Source organism: Rhinatrema bivittatum, chromosome 5 (assembly GCF_901001135.1).
Source record: "Rhinatrema bivittatum chromosome 5, aRhiBiv1.1, whole genome shotgun sequence".
NCBI classification, from domain to species: domain Eukaryota; kingdom Metazoa; phylum Chordata; class Amphibia; order Gymnophiona; family Rhinatrematidae; genus Rhinatrema; species Rhinatrema bivittatum.
Window position 1 is genome coordinate 278,646,041 of NC_042619.1, and position 13,878 is coordinate 278,659,918.

General features: G+C 46.3%; 1 protein-coding gene across 1 annotated transcript in view; it reads left to right on the forward strand.

The window, feature by feature from the left end:
- LOC115092767 (disintegrin and metalloproteinase domain-containing protein 9-like) overlaps positions 1-13,878 on the forward strand; it is a gene marked incomplete at its 3' end in the record, with an annotated part of 1,804,538 nt that overhangs the window by 112,396 nt on the left and 1,678,264 nt on the right. Inside the window, exon 2 of the mRNA XM_029604071.1 lies at positions 2,061-2,140. Coding sequence (XP_029459931.1) covers positions 2,061-2,140 — 80 coding nt within the window. The remainder of the gene's footprint in view (positions 1-2,060; positions 2,141-13,878) is intronic.

Here is a 13,878-nt window from a genome sequence, read left to right on the forward strand (position 1 = left end):
GGTGCACGTCTATGTCCATAGACCCCTTCACCTGTTCCACTGCAAAGTTTCTGGACTATCTCTGGCATCTGTCAGAATCAGGCCTGAAAACTTCCTCTATAAAAGAGTGCATGTCAGTGCGGTGGTGCCTTCCATAGCAGAATAGGAGATGTCTCTATTTCAACACAGCTCTTAGTCACACACTTCATGAGAGGTTTGCTCCATCTGAAACCTCCATTCTGCCCTCCGGCTCCCGCTTGGGACCTTAACTTGATCTTAGGGTGGCTCATGAAACCTCCATTTGAGCCTCTCCATTCCTGTGAGTTCCGCTATCTCACCTGGAAATAATTTTTCTTCTCGCTCATAGAGTTAGTTAGTTACAGGCATTAGTCACCTACTCGCCTTACACTAAAATTCTACATGACAGAGTGGTCCTTCGTACACACTGTAAGTTTTTACCAAAGGTAGTGTCGGAATTTCATCTTAATGAATCCATCATCTTACCTACTTTCTTCCCAATGCTCCATTCAAACCCAGGAGAAAAGGCTCTACATTCCCTGGACTGCAAATGTGCCCTAGCCTTTTATCTGGAGTGCACGTCAGCCCACAGAAAGTCCACTCAATTGTTTCTTTTGATAACATCAAATTGGGAAATCCAGTGGGAAAACAGACCCTTTCCTCCTGGTTGGTGGACTGTATTTCCTTTTGCTACCAGCAAGCAGGCATTCTGCTACAGAACTATGAGAAAGCACAATCTGTTAGGGCCATGGCAACCTCTGTGGCACACCTTCAGTCGGTGCCAGTTGATATTTGTAAGGCTGGAGCTCTCTCCATAACTTCCCAGCCCATTATTGCTTAGATAAGGCTGGCCAGCAATATTCCGTTTTTGGCCAGTCTGTTCTATGCAACTTATTCTCAACTTAGCTACCTAACATCCTACCAGCGACCCGATCAGGGTTTTCAGGATGCCCTCCTACCCAAATTTACCCCTGTTGTGCCTGTTGCACGTCTTTGGGTACATTTGGTGCATTGCTCGGGCATCCTCAGCTCGCTACTTACCCATATGTGAGGACTACCATCCCACTTGTCCTGTGAGAAAGCAGAGTTGCTTACCTGTAACAGGTGTTCACAGGACAGCAGGATATTAGTCCTCACGAAACCCGTCTGCCACCTCGCCGAGTTGGGTTCACTTGCGATGTTATTTTATTTTTTGCACATACTTTCTGCTATACATGAGACTGAAGGGGGACCCCTCCTGGATGCAGGGTTGGTGCCATACTGGGCATGCTCAGTAGGTGCCAGTCAAAGTTCTAGAAACTTTGACAAAAGTGTTCCGTGATTGGGCTCCATCCTGATGATGTCACCCATATGTGAGGACTAACATCCTGCTGTCCTGTGAGAACACCTTTTATAGGTAAGCAACTCTGCTTTATAAATGTACCTCTCTGGCTCTTTCATTACGGTTGCTCACTGTTTTGATAACAATAGGACAGATGGCTCCTTTCTCCTTCAGTTGTGGTGAGGCATGTGGCTTAGCTTTCTGGCTTTTTTATCTTTTATCAGTTTGAGGAAGAGGCATGTGGCCCTATTCGTCGCTGCTTCAACAGGCAAGCATGGAAGATGATTTAGATGTCCCCATTTAGCCCTGGCTTCTGTGCAGCAGGCAGGTGGGGAGAAGGTGGTAGATGGATCTCTTATTTCCAGTTCCTCTCTGCTTAATGGGGCAGCCTAGGAAGAGGAGGCAGATATCTGCTTGCCCCGACTCCTCTTTGCCTTGTTGGGTAGGGTAAATGAGGCTGTTTCTTGCAATGTCATGGCTTTCCCCAGATCCCCCAGCCATATGTGCTTCTCCCACTCCGAAGGGTCCTGCCCCTCAAGACTGAGAACCACTGCACTAAAAGCAACTTGATTGATTTTTATTATAGCTATTCAATCTCTTGCATGTATGGACTTGTATCTTAGACAATTATATGGATCAAAAACTATCATACATATTGAATGCCAAGATTGCACCCAGCTGTACATTATAAATGTGCATTATTTTTCCAATATTTTATTTCATTTTTGGTTTGTTTCTTTAGGCCATGATCTGATTTCAACGAGAAGTTATACAGTTACATATCCAGAAAAATTAGAACCAGAGGATGGCAAAGAAATTGAGGTACCATTGCAATTGGACATAAGAGTTATTATGAAGTATCTAAGCAGCTCCTTGTTCTTAGTTACTGCTTTAGCAATTCTATTTTTGCTCTTTGATAGTGGACAACTTGACAGCCATTAACAAAGAGGACCATATTCAAAACCCATTTAGACGGATAACTTATTTTCTGCAGATAAACAGGCTGAATTAGCCATGCTGTATAGGAGCGCCCCCCTGGCGGTCTGGAGCGGAACTTCTCTTAGAAGGTTAGAATTAAAAATTAGCTCGCTCCTGTGCACCTGTGTGGTTTCTTCCTGCACGACTGACTTTCTCCCCAAGTCTCTTCTCTTCCCACAGTGGGTAACAGTCACTGTTTCTCTCGCCAGGTATTTTTGTCTTTCCTTTTTTCTTCTCCTTCTCTCTCCCTTTTATTCACGTAAGTGAACCCCCAAAGGCCCTTTTCAGTGCCAACATGCCAAATAACTTCTGGGTTTAAATTCTGCCAGTGCAGTAAAATAAAGTCATTGTCAGATGGCGATACACTTTGCTACATATACCTAGGCCCCAATCATGATCAAGGGACATGTCTTCACTGTGGGAGGATGTCTCTGAAGTTTCAGCGGCAGAGAACCATGAAAATTGCCACACTATGAGATCCTGGCAAAGGCACTTCGGGGTCTTATGTCCTGAGTCAGACTCACTCGTTGCCCAACAATCAAACCCGCAAGCCTTTTCAGGCTAGAAGGGCAACCTCTTTAGATCGAGCTGGAAAGTGAAAAAACAGGACAAAAGTGCATAAAAAAACACTCCCATTACCGTTTGTCTTCTGACGCACCGAAGTGCCGCTGAAGCCCGGAGTCAGTGTTGATTGCGCCATTGGGAGAACTGAAGCGGAGAGACCCTGCACTGCTTGCGTAGTTCGACGCATCTAAAAATCATCAATCACTTGCTGCGTTGGCAGACCAAGGTCACTCAACGCCATCTCTCAAATCGATGCATCGCATGATGCACTCTGCATCAACTACTGCATTTAAAACTATCACTTCGACTCAGGCACACTCAGCACCAACTAAAAAATCAACAGCACTAGACGCATTTGGCTAATCACCACCAAAAATCAAGTTCACATACCCATTCCTTCACTGATTCGGAGGTGGAAATTACAGATACTTCAGCAGAAGATATTCTAGATACACTTTCATCAAAGCGTGCTTCTACTACTATAAGATCATACGTAGAGATTCCTCTCGAAAAATAGAGGAAAAAGGATTCAATCTCAACCAGTAAAGCTTTACAAAATGCAGCCTCTCAATACTCTCTCGCAAATCATGGGCATCCTTCAAACCTTTGACACCCTTGTGTCTTCCCAAAGTCTACCCCCTCCATCCAGCCCATCAGATGAAGAATCAGTTGAATTCATTCCTTCACCTTCACCAGTAGTTCCTTCGAAGAAGGATGACTGCGAAGAAAATTTAAATCCAATTCCAACCCCAAAGGAAATTCCAGTACATCCTCCTCCAACTTCATCTTCCTCCTTAAGTATACCTTCAGATCTTCTAGATGAATGAACAGAACTATCTTCACCTTCAGAAGATCTTTCCTACCCTAAATTTATCGAAAAAGTAGGTAACACATTGAATTTAGAAACAAAGAAACTCCCAGATCCAAGAGCAGAGGTCCATGACCTATTGAAAATATTCGATGTGCCATTCGAACCAATAGCCTTGCCCTCGCACTCAGGTTTAGATGGAGTCATGGACAAGGCGTGGGATTCACCTTTTTTGGGTCCAATCACTTCAAGGAAGACTGACCTAAAGTTTAGGATTCAGAAGTTGAGACACTATTCTTTGAACACTTTACCTCATGCATCCATTGTGGTGGAATCAGCCATGAAAAAAAACTAGAAGATTGAAACTTTTCTCCAACAATCCGCTAACTAAAAACAGTTGATATCTTGATGATTTGGGGAAAAAGGTTTTTCAAGGATCCATGCTCAATGCACGGATCAAACAGCACCAATTTTATATAGTACAGTATTTATATGACTGTTTACAAAAAAATTAAAACCCAATGTTCCACAATCTGATACAGTCACCCAAAAACAATGTTTTTCAGGTATGGAGGAAGCAATCCGGCATCTTCTCCAAACAGTATATGAAGGGTTTGATACTTCTTCAAGAACATCAGCTTGGGCCATTGCAGCCCGCAGATTAGCATGGCTCAGTGCAAGTGCTATTAAGGAAGAAGTACATGACAAATTAGCAGACCTCCCATGTAAAGGTGAAAGCCTATTTGGGGAGAAATTAAAAGAAACAGTAACTCAGCTGAAGGACTAAAGTGTGACAGTATCCTCACTGACATCACCTCGGGACCAAACAACCTCCAGACGTTATTAACCTCCATACAGAAGACCCTTTTATCCCAGATGCTCGTACGGGCTATATGGATCTTATAGACCTCCACAATACCAGCAACAACCTCAATCAATCATACCCCCATCTTGGGGTAGAAGCAGATCCCAGAGAACACCAAAGCAACCACAACAGGTACCTCCAAAGACTCAGCAGTCTTTGTGAACCAAACCAGGTCACAGCTACAATAACCCATGGAAGGTCATCTTTAAGTGTTCTTTCATCAATGGTCCATGATCACATCAGATCACTGGATTCTAAATATCATGAAGAATGGTTGTCAGCTAAGATTTCACACAGTACCTGTTCTACCACACAATACCGAAGAAAAGAATCAAAGGAAGTTCACATTTTATTACAAGAAATTCAGTTGCTACTCAAACATGCGATTCAAATTTTAAAATCTCATCAACAGTACAGGAAGTTTTACGCCCAATAAATCGGGAGGAGTATGCCTGATCTTGGACCTCTGGTCAGTAAACCACTACATCCTATGGGAAAAGTTCAAAATGTCTCAGAAAACCATTTTACCTTTTCTTCAACTCAATGATTGGATGTGCTCACTGGACCCTAAAGACACTTATATTCACATACCGATACACCCAAATTCCTGGCATTATCCCAGGACAAGCAGGATGCTAGTCCTCACATATGGGTGACATCAGTAATGGAGCCCTATGTACGGAAAACTTCTGTAAAAGTTTCTATGAAACTTTTGACTGGCACCAGAGTGCCTACTGAGCATGCCCAGCATGTCATGATATTCCCTGCCACAGGGGTCTCCCTTTAGTCTTCTTTTTTCCGCGAAGCAATTAGCCTCGCGGTTATCAGGAGTCCTGTGGGATTCTCCACATATTTTTCCTTACGGAAAGCTTCAAAAACTTCAACCGCAAAGGGTCTCCCTTAGTTTAGTCATCGCGGTGAGTTTTTACCGTTCTCGCGGTTCCATTCCGTTTTTTGATTAAAAACAAAATTTACCTGAGTCCTAGGCCGTCGACGGCTGTCCGGCCACAAAATGGCTACAGGTTTTAAAAAATGTCCGAAATGCGCGAGAAATATGTCTATTACAGACCCTCACCAAGACTGCGTACTTTGCCTTGGTGAAGGTCATGATGTAAAAAATTGTCCCTTATGCGCTACGATGACCTCGAAAGGTCGACGTCTACGGATGGACAAAATGGAGCAACTATTCAAGATACAGCTGATTACTGCTCCGTCTACTTCCACACAATCGTCTCCGGCTGGGGCGATTAGGAAAGTAGTATTGAAGAAACGTCACTCAGGTGAGTCGGGAGACGCTCCCTTTTCCTCCCCCTCGCCATCGTCCAGAGCGTCCACATCGAGTAGCGAAAAAGGGCGCGAAAAAGATAAACATCGCCATCGGCATCGCAGGCCGCAAACAGCAACCACCGCTCCGATACCCGGCGAGCCATCGACGGAGGACGGGGCACCGAGTAAGAAAGCCCGGCTCCAAAGTAAGCCTTCCGAGCCACCGACAGGCCAACCCTCGCCGATTCCGGCGGAAGGAATCGTACCTCCTCAGGGCCCTGAGGTCGTACTACTGTCGCCGCCACCGCCTCCCCCCATGGGTGCTCTGTTCGCATCATCCATGCGGGCGGAACTTGACAGTTACATACGTCAAGCGGTTAAGGATGCCTTTATCGAGGCGATGCCACGGCCTGCCACTCCGGTTCTGCCATCGACACCGGTCATAGGAGGATCTCCGGTTCCATCACCGATTCCTTCACTACCGATGCCAAGGAAATCACCGCTCTCCTCGATGGCGCCGATTCCATTACCGGTTCTACCTAGGCCGCAACCACCGGATCCAGCACTGCCGATTCCATGTTACCATCGATTCCACCACGGCCATCGACCCCGATGGCACCCTCGATGCCTTTTCAAGAGTCCATTTTTCAACCATTAATGGACAAGCTGGACTCACTAATACATTGCTTCTCATCTTTACCACAACCTATAGATGTAGATGACAGTCAAGAGCCAATACCAGGTCCCTCGGGTGTCCCGCCACCCCTCAGACCTCAGACTCCACTATCCGAAATGCCAGCTAAGCCTACTAGGCCGTTGGAGCACCCTCTGGATGATAGTGACCAAGAATTCTCCTCGGATGAAGACCTTCTTTCTGAGCCTTCTCCCCCAGAAGATAGAAGAAAGTCACCACCGGAGGATCTCTCTTTCTCCAACTTTATTAAGGAAATGTCTCAAACAATTCCTTTCTCTCTCATTTCTGAAGTAGACAGCAGGCAAAGAACTTTGGAGGTGCTTCAATTCGTGGACCCTCCCAAGGAAATTCTTGCGATTCCTGTTCATGAAGTTTTACAAGAACTTATGTACAGGATATGGGAACACCCTGGGTCGGTGGCAGCTGTTAATAAGCGGGCGGATGCCACTTACCTAGTACAACCCATCCCGGGGTTCCAAAAAACTCAACTGCCGCACCAATCAGTGGTGGTCGAGTCGGCCCAAAAGAAGGCCAAAAGATTAAAGCAACACGCCTCCATACCTCCTGGGAAGGATAACAGGTTCTTGGACAATCTTGGTCGAAAAATCTTCCAAGCTGCTATGCTGGTATCTAGGATAAATTCATACCAGCTTTTTATGAACCAATACCAGCGTGACCTATGGAAGCAAGTTGAATCCCTGTCTCAGCAGTTACCTGACCATCTTCAGGAAGGATTTCAAACCCTCATACATAAGGGCCTAGAGGCAGGGAAACACGAGGTTCGGGCCACGTATGATTCATTCGAGACAGCCTCCAGATTGTCTGCAGCTGGAATAACAGCGAGAAGATGGGCCTGGCTTAAATCTTCAGAGCTCAGACCAGAGGTACAGGAGCGTTTGGCGGACCTGCCTTGCTTAGGGGAGAACCTCTTTGGCGATAAGGTCAAGGAGGCGGTGGCCACCATCAAAGACCATACAGAAACCCTCAAACAGCTTTCTCAGCTGCCACAAGAGGTACATCAACCTTCAAGGAGGCCTCCAAGAAGGGAACAAAGAAAGCCATATTACCGCCCTAGGCGGTATTATCCACCAGTAGCCAGGCCCAGACAACAAAGACCTGCTCAACGGTCTCAGCCTCGCCAAAGACCTGTTAGGCCTCAACAACCTCCGCCTGCGGCGTCCACTTCCGGATTTTGAAGTACAACCAGAGGGCATGAGTCATTCTCAAAATCCCTATCCACAAGTACCGGTTGGAGGCAGAGTTGCTCACCATCTTCAAACTTGGACCTCCATCACTACAGACCAATGGGTACTCTCAATCATATCTCAGGGGTACCACTTGGACTTCCTCACTGTACCAAAAGACAATCCCCCTATTCCGTCTTGGACAGTGTCTCATCATTACACAATCCTGCAAGCAGAATTATCTACCCTCCTGACTGCCAGGGCCATCGAAAGAGTTCCCAGGCCTCAGTGGGGCACAGGATTCTACTCCCGATATTTCCTCATTCCAAAGAAAACCGGGGGTCTACGTCCTATCCTGGACCTAAGAAATCTCAACAAATTTTTAAAGAAGGAAAAATTCAGGATGGTGTCCTTAGGCACCATGCTACCTCTTCTTCAAAAAGGAGATTGGCTCTGCTCTCTGGATCTTCAAGACGCTTACGCTCACATTCCCATTTTTCCACCTCATCGACAGTTCCTACGATTTCTGGTACAAGGTCAACACTTCCAATACAGGGTGCTACCTTTCGGCCTTGCCTCAGCACCTCGAGTGTTCACAAAATGTCTAGCAGTAGCGGTGGCACATCTTCACAAGCAACAAGTGCATGTGTTCCCCTACTTGGACGATTGGCTCATCAAGAGTCATACACAGAGCGGAGCTGTCACTTCTCTCCATCTCACAATAAGATTGCTTCACTCCTTGGGATTTCTCATCAATTACGACAAATCCCATCTCACACCATCTCACCAGTTGCAGTTCATAGGTGCAGATCTCAACACCATCACAGCAAAGGCCTTTCTTCCGAAAGACCGGGCTCAATCCCTCGTTCTCCTAGTACATTCTATTCGCAATCAATATACAGTCACAGCTCATCAGTGCCTCACCCTACTCGGGCACATGGCCTCAACAGTTCACGTCACTCCCATGGCCAGACTGACCATGCGACTAATGCAGTGGACACTCAAATCTCAATGGATTCAAGCCATTCAACCACTGTCCACTCACATCCAGATAACACCAGAGCTGAAGTCTTCCCTTCTCTGGTGGACATCACCAATCAACTTGCTCAAAGGCCTACCTTTCCAACAACCAGTTCCACAAGTGACTATAACTACAGATGCGTCCACCTTGGGATGGGGAGCGCACATTGCTCATCTGAAAACACAGGGCAAGTGGACAAAGCAAGAAGCCTCCTTTCAGATAAATTTCCTGGAGCTTCGAGCTATACGCTATGCTCTATATGCATTCAAGGACTGCCTTTCACACAAGACTGTTCTGATCCAAACGGACAACACAGTAGCCATGTGGTACATCAACAAGCAGGGTGGTACGGGCTCGTACCTCCTTTGTCAGGAAGCAGCTCAAATATGGGACTGGGCCCTAACACACTCCATTCTACTACGGGCCACCTACCTAGCAGGCATCCACAACACAGTAGCGGATCGCCTCAGCCGTTACTTTCAACCACACGAGTGGTCCCTCGACCCAGCGATAGCAACCAAGATATTTCAACGCTGGGGTCAACCAACGATAGATCTCTTTGCGTCACATCTGAACTACAAAGTGAACAATTACTGCTCTCTCCTCTTCCGGCAGAACAGCTTACCAAAGGACGCGTTTGCCCGCCATTGGAACTCAGGCCTGTTATACGCGTATCCACCAATACCGCTCATAACCAAAACATTAGTAAAGCTACAACAGGACAAGGGGTCCATGATACTCATAGCCCCATATTGGCCTCGACAAGTATGGTTCCCCACACTGCTAGATCTCTCAGTCAGGGATCCAATTCGCCTGGGAGTAGCTCCCAATCTCATAACTCAGGAACAGGGTCAGTTGCGCCATCCCAACCTTCAATCCCTGTCCCTGACAGCATGGATGTTGAAAGCTTGATCTTGCAACCATTCAACCTTTCAACTAATATATCTCAGGTACTCATAGCTGCACGTAAACCTTCCACTAGAAAGAATTATTCCTACAAATGGAAAAGGTTTACTTTATGGTGCACTCAGAAAGATTTAGATCCTTTCACTTGCCCCACTACCTCGCTACTAGATTACCTTTACCATCTCTCAGACTCTGGTCTTAAGACGTCATCTGTAAGGGTTCACTTAAGTGCAATCTCAGCTTATCATAACAAGCTAGGAGATGCGCCTCTCTCCACACAGCCTCTCGTCAGTAAATTCATGAGAGGCCTAACTCACATTAAACCTCCAATTCATTCCCCAAGCATTCAATGGGACCTGAACGTAGTTTTAACCAAGCTTATGCGTTCTCCATTTGAACCCATAAATACCTGTGACCTTAAATTTCTTACTTGGAAAACGGTATTTCTCATAGCCATTACATCAGCTAGAAGGGTCAGTGAACTACAAGCACTAGTAACTTACGAACCCTTCACGAAGTTCCTTCATGACAGAGTAGTCCTCCGTACACATCCAAAATTCCTTCCTAAGGTTGTCACGGAATTTCATTTAAACCAAACCATAGTTTTACCCACATTTTTTCCTAGGCCTCACTCTCACCAGGGAGAGAGAGCCTTACACACTTTGGACTGTAAACGTGCGTTATCTTTCTATTTAAACCGCACTGCAGCCCAAAGACAATCAAATCAGCTGTTTGTGTCCTATGATCCAAACAAACCAGGTAAAGCAGTGGGTAAGCATACTCTGTCAACCTGGCTAGCAGATTGCATACAATTTTGTTATGAAAAAGCAGGCCTTACTCTCCAAGGGCGAGTAAACGCACATTCAGTCAGAGCAATGTCAACCTCAGTAGCACACCTTCGCTCTGTACCTATTCTGGACATTTGTAAAGCAGCAACATGGAGTTCTCTTCACACCTTTGCAGCTCACTACTGTCTAGACAAAGAGGGAAGACAAGATTCAGCATATGGACAATCTGTTTTAAAGAACTTGTTTCCAGTTTAATCCCAACTCCTTCTACATCCAACCTGCTGTGATTTCGACTGATTCATTTCAATAACAGTACCTTACGGTCATTTCAGCACCAAATGAATCAGCCTCTAGCTTGCTAATCACCCATATGTGAGGACTAGCATCCTGCTTGTCCTGGGATAAAGCAAAATTGCTTACCTTGTAATAGGTGTTATCCCAGGACAGCAGGATGTAGTCCTCACGAAACCCACCCGCCACCCCGCGGAGTTGGGTCCGATACGTTTTATTATTTTATTTTTGGCTAACGCTATTTGCTACAAACAAAGACTAAAGGGAGACCCCTGTGGCAGGGAATATCATGACATGCTGGGCATGCTCAGTAGGCACTCTGGTGCCAGTCAAAAGTTTCATAGAAACTTTTACAGAAGTTTTCCGTACATAGGGCTCCATTACTGATGTCACCCATATGTGAGGACTACATCCTGCTGTCCTGGGATAACACCTATTACAAGGTAAGCAATTTTGCTTTACCTTTGTTTCCAGGTTAATACCAGTCATTATCAATACAAGGTACTCCCATTTGTCCTATCCTCAGCACCTAGATTTTCCCGTAGATAAGCAGCATGAATTAGCCACGCTGCTGGGTATGTCTTCCATGCCACTAGGTGGCGGAGATTTCAGAGATCACCAAAGTCTTTTAGTGAGGTGTTCCTTCTTGTATCTTCCTGCATTTCCTAGAGTCTCCTCAGTCCATTTTTTTTTCCGCGTGACTAACTGCATGCGGAGCTCACCTCTGTGAGAAGAAAGTGTTTTTGATAGGAAAAAGAAGGAAAAAAAAAACAGCAGCATACCACAGGAAAAGTTAAATAGACGTAAGATGCCTCGTCCACCAGGCTTTAAGTTCTGTTCATGTAAAATAATGCCTGTCACAGATGGGCACGAACGCTGCTGCATCTGCTTGGGTCCCAACCACAATCAGCCCGACTCTGGCCGAGTTTCGCCGTAACAAAACGGCTGCCTCAGGGGAGGAGACAGCTTTCTGTGTCCTCCGTTTGCCAGTCGTAACAGGCAGAGACTCTCACCTCCCCTGAGGCAGCCGTTTTGTTACGGCGAAACTCGGCCAGAGTCGGGCTACCCTTGTGTCTCCACTTCAATAAAGGATTAATTTTAGACTACAGGCATCTATTTTTTCTTTTCATCCTGACGGCTATTATAGATCGCCTTCCTTTGTGCTTTTTGGGTCCAACCACAATCAGGCAAGTTGCAGGGACTGCAGACGCATGTCCCCATGGGCACAGCGGAAGAGATCTGCCCATATAGCTCAGCTCAGAGGAGACCCATCAGGCTCTTATGCCCTCTCTGAGGTTTCTGCCAGATCATCTCTGGGACCACATAGAAATCCAAAGACCCCCTCCCATTGCATGGCCACTTCTGAGGACCCCCCCCCCCCGATCCATCACTTCTGGCACCAAAACGGGCCCGATCGGGATTGACGCGCAGCGCGGGAAATGTGCCACCGGTGCCGTGGCCGCACACTGCGAAGGCGTCGACACATCGAAGCACGACTCACCTAAAAAGCATCGACGCACCGAGTAAATGTCGGCACTCTGATGCATCGACGCACCAACACACAGAAGAAATGGTGTCAAAGTCGGGTTCCATCGATGCACTGCCGACTCCTCCGTGGCCCAATTCGATGCAACCTGACGCACACCAACGCTACTGACGCAGCCTACTGCCAAACTTCCTAAGAAACACTCAACTGGACATAAAAGGCCAAGGGAACCTTCTCCACTACTCACTGTGGATTTGGATGATGATTCATCTCCTCCAGGAATCTCCAGAAATTCTGCCAATGGCCTCGCACAGCTCACCAACCTCAGCAACCGGCGTATCCTCATCCTCCTAAAAACCATTTGTAAGGCAGCCACCTGGTCATCACTGCACATATTCATATCCCACTACTATTTGGATAAACAGGTTGTGGATGACGCACTCATGGGATGGACTATTCTCAGAAATGGCACCTATGCAGCACAGCAAACCAGCAAGTTTTTTAGGACTGACGGTACCACCACTACCAGCACCAACTGTAGGGGGCAGGCTGTCCCATTTTCTCCCAGCCTGGAACAGCATAACATCAATACTCTCAATTTTCTATGTCTCCCAACCCTGCCACACCTAGTCCCCCCAAATCATACTGCACATCGGGGATCTTTTCTTCAAGAGATTAACCAGCTACTCCAACAACAGTGCATATGAGAGTTGACTCCATCGCAACTTCAACAGGGATTCTATTCGCAATACTTCTTCATTCCCAAGAAATCCGGGGGGGGGGGGGGGGGGGGGTTTCGGTCAATGCTGGACCTATGCTCTCTCAACAAATACTTGCAGAGGAAAAAATTCAAAATGACTTCCCTCAAATGAATCCTTCCTTTCCTTCGACGCAGAGATTGGATGTGTTCACTGGATTTAAAGGATGCATATGCCCATATACCAATGCAGCCCACGTCCTGGCGTTACCTCTGTTTCCAGGCGAAATAGAGACACTTCCAGTAGAAAGTACTTCCGTTTGGCCTCTCTTCCACCCCAAAGTCTTCACAAAATGTCTAGCGGTAGCAGTGGCACACCTCTGTTGACAGGGGATTCAGATATTTCCTTACCTGGATGACTGGCGACTAGTAGCTCCCAACCAGCTACCCTAAGAACATGCCATACTGGGTCAGACCAAGGGTCCATCAAGCCCAGCATTCTATTTCCAACAGTGGCCAATCTAGGCCATAAGAACCTGGCAAGTACCCAAAAACTAAGTCTATTCCATGTTACCATTACTAGTAATAGCAGTGGTTATTTTCTAAGTCAATTTAATTAATAGCAGGTAATGGACTTCACTCCAAGAAGTTATCCAATCCTTTTTTAACACGGCTATACTACCTGCACTAGCCACATCCTCTGGCAACAAATTCCAGAGTTTAATTGTGCGTTGAGTGAAAAAGAACTTTCTCTGATTAGTTTTAAATGTGCCACATGCTAACTTCATGGAGTGCCCCCTAGTCTATCATCTCAAAAAGTAAATAACCGATTCACATCTACCCATTCTAGACCTCATGATTTTAAACACCTATATCATATCCCCCCTCAGCCGTCTCTTCTCCAAGCTGAAGAGACCTAACCTCTTCAGCCTTTCCTCATAGGGGACCTGTTTCATTACCCTTACCATTTGGTCGCCCTTCTCTGTACCTTTTCCTGTGAGAGAATTTACTC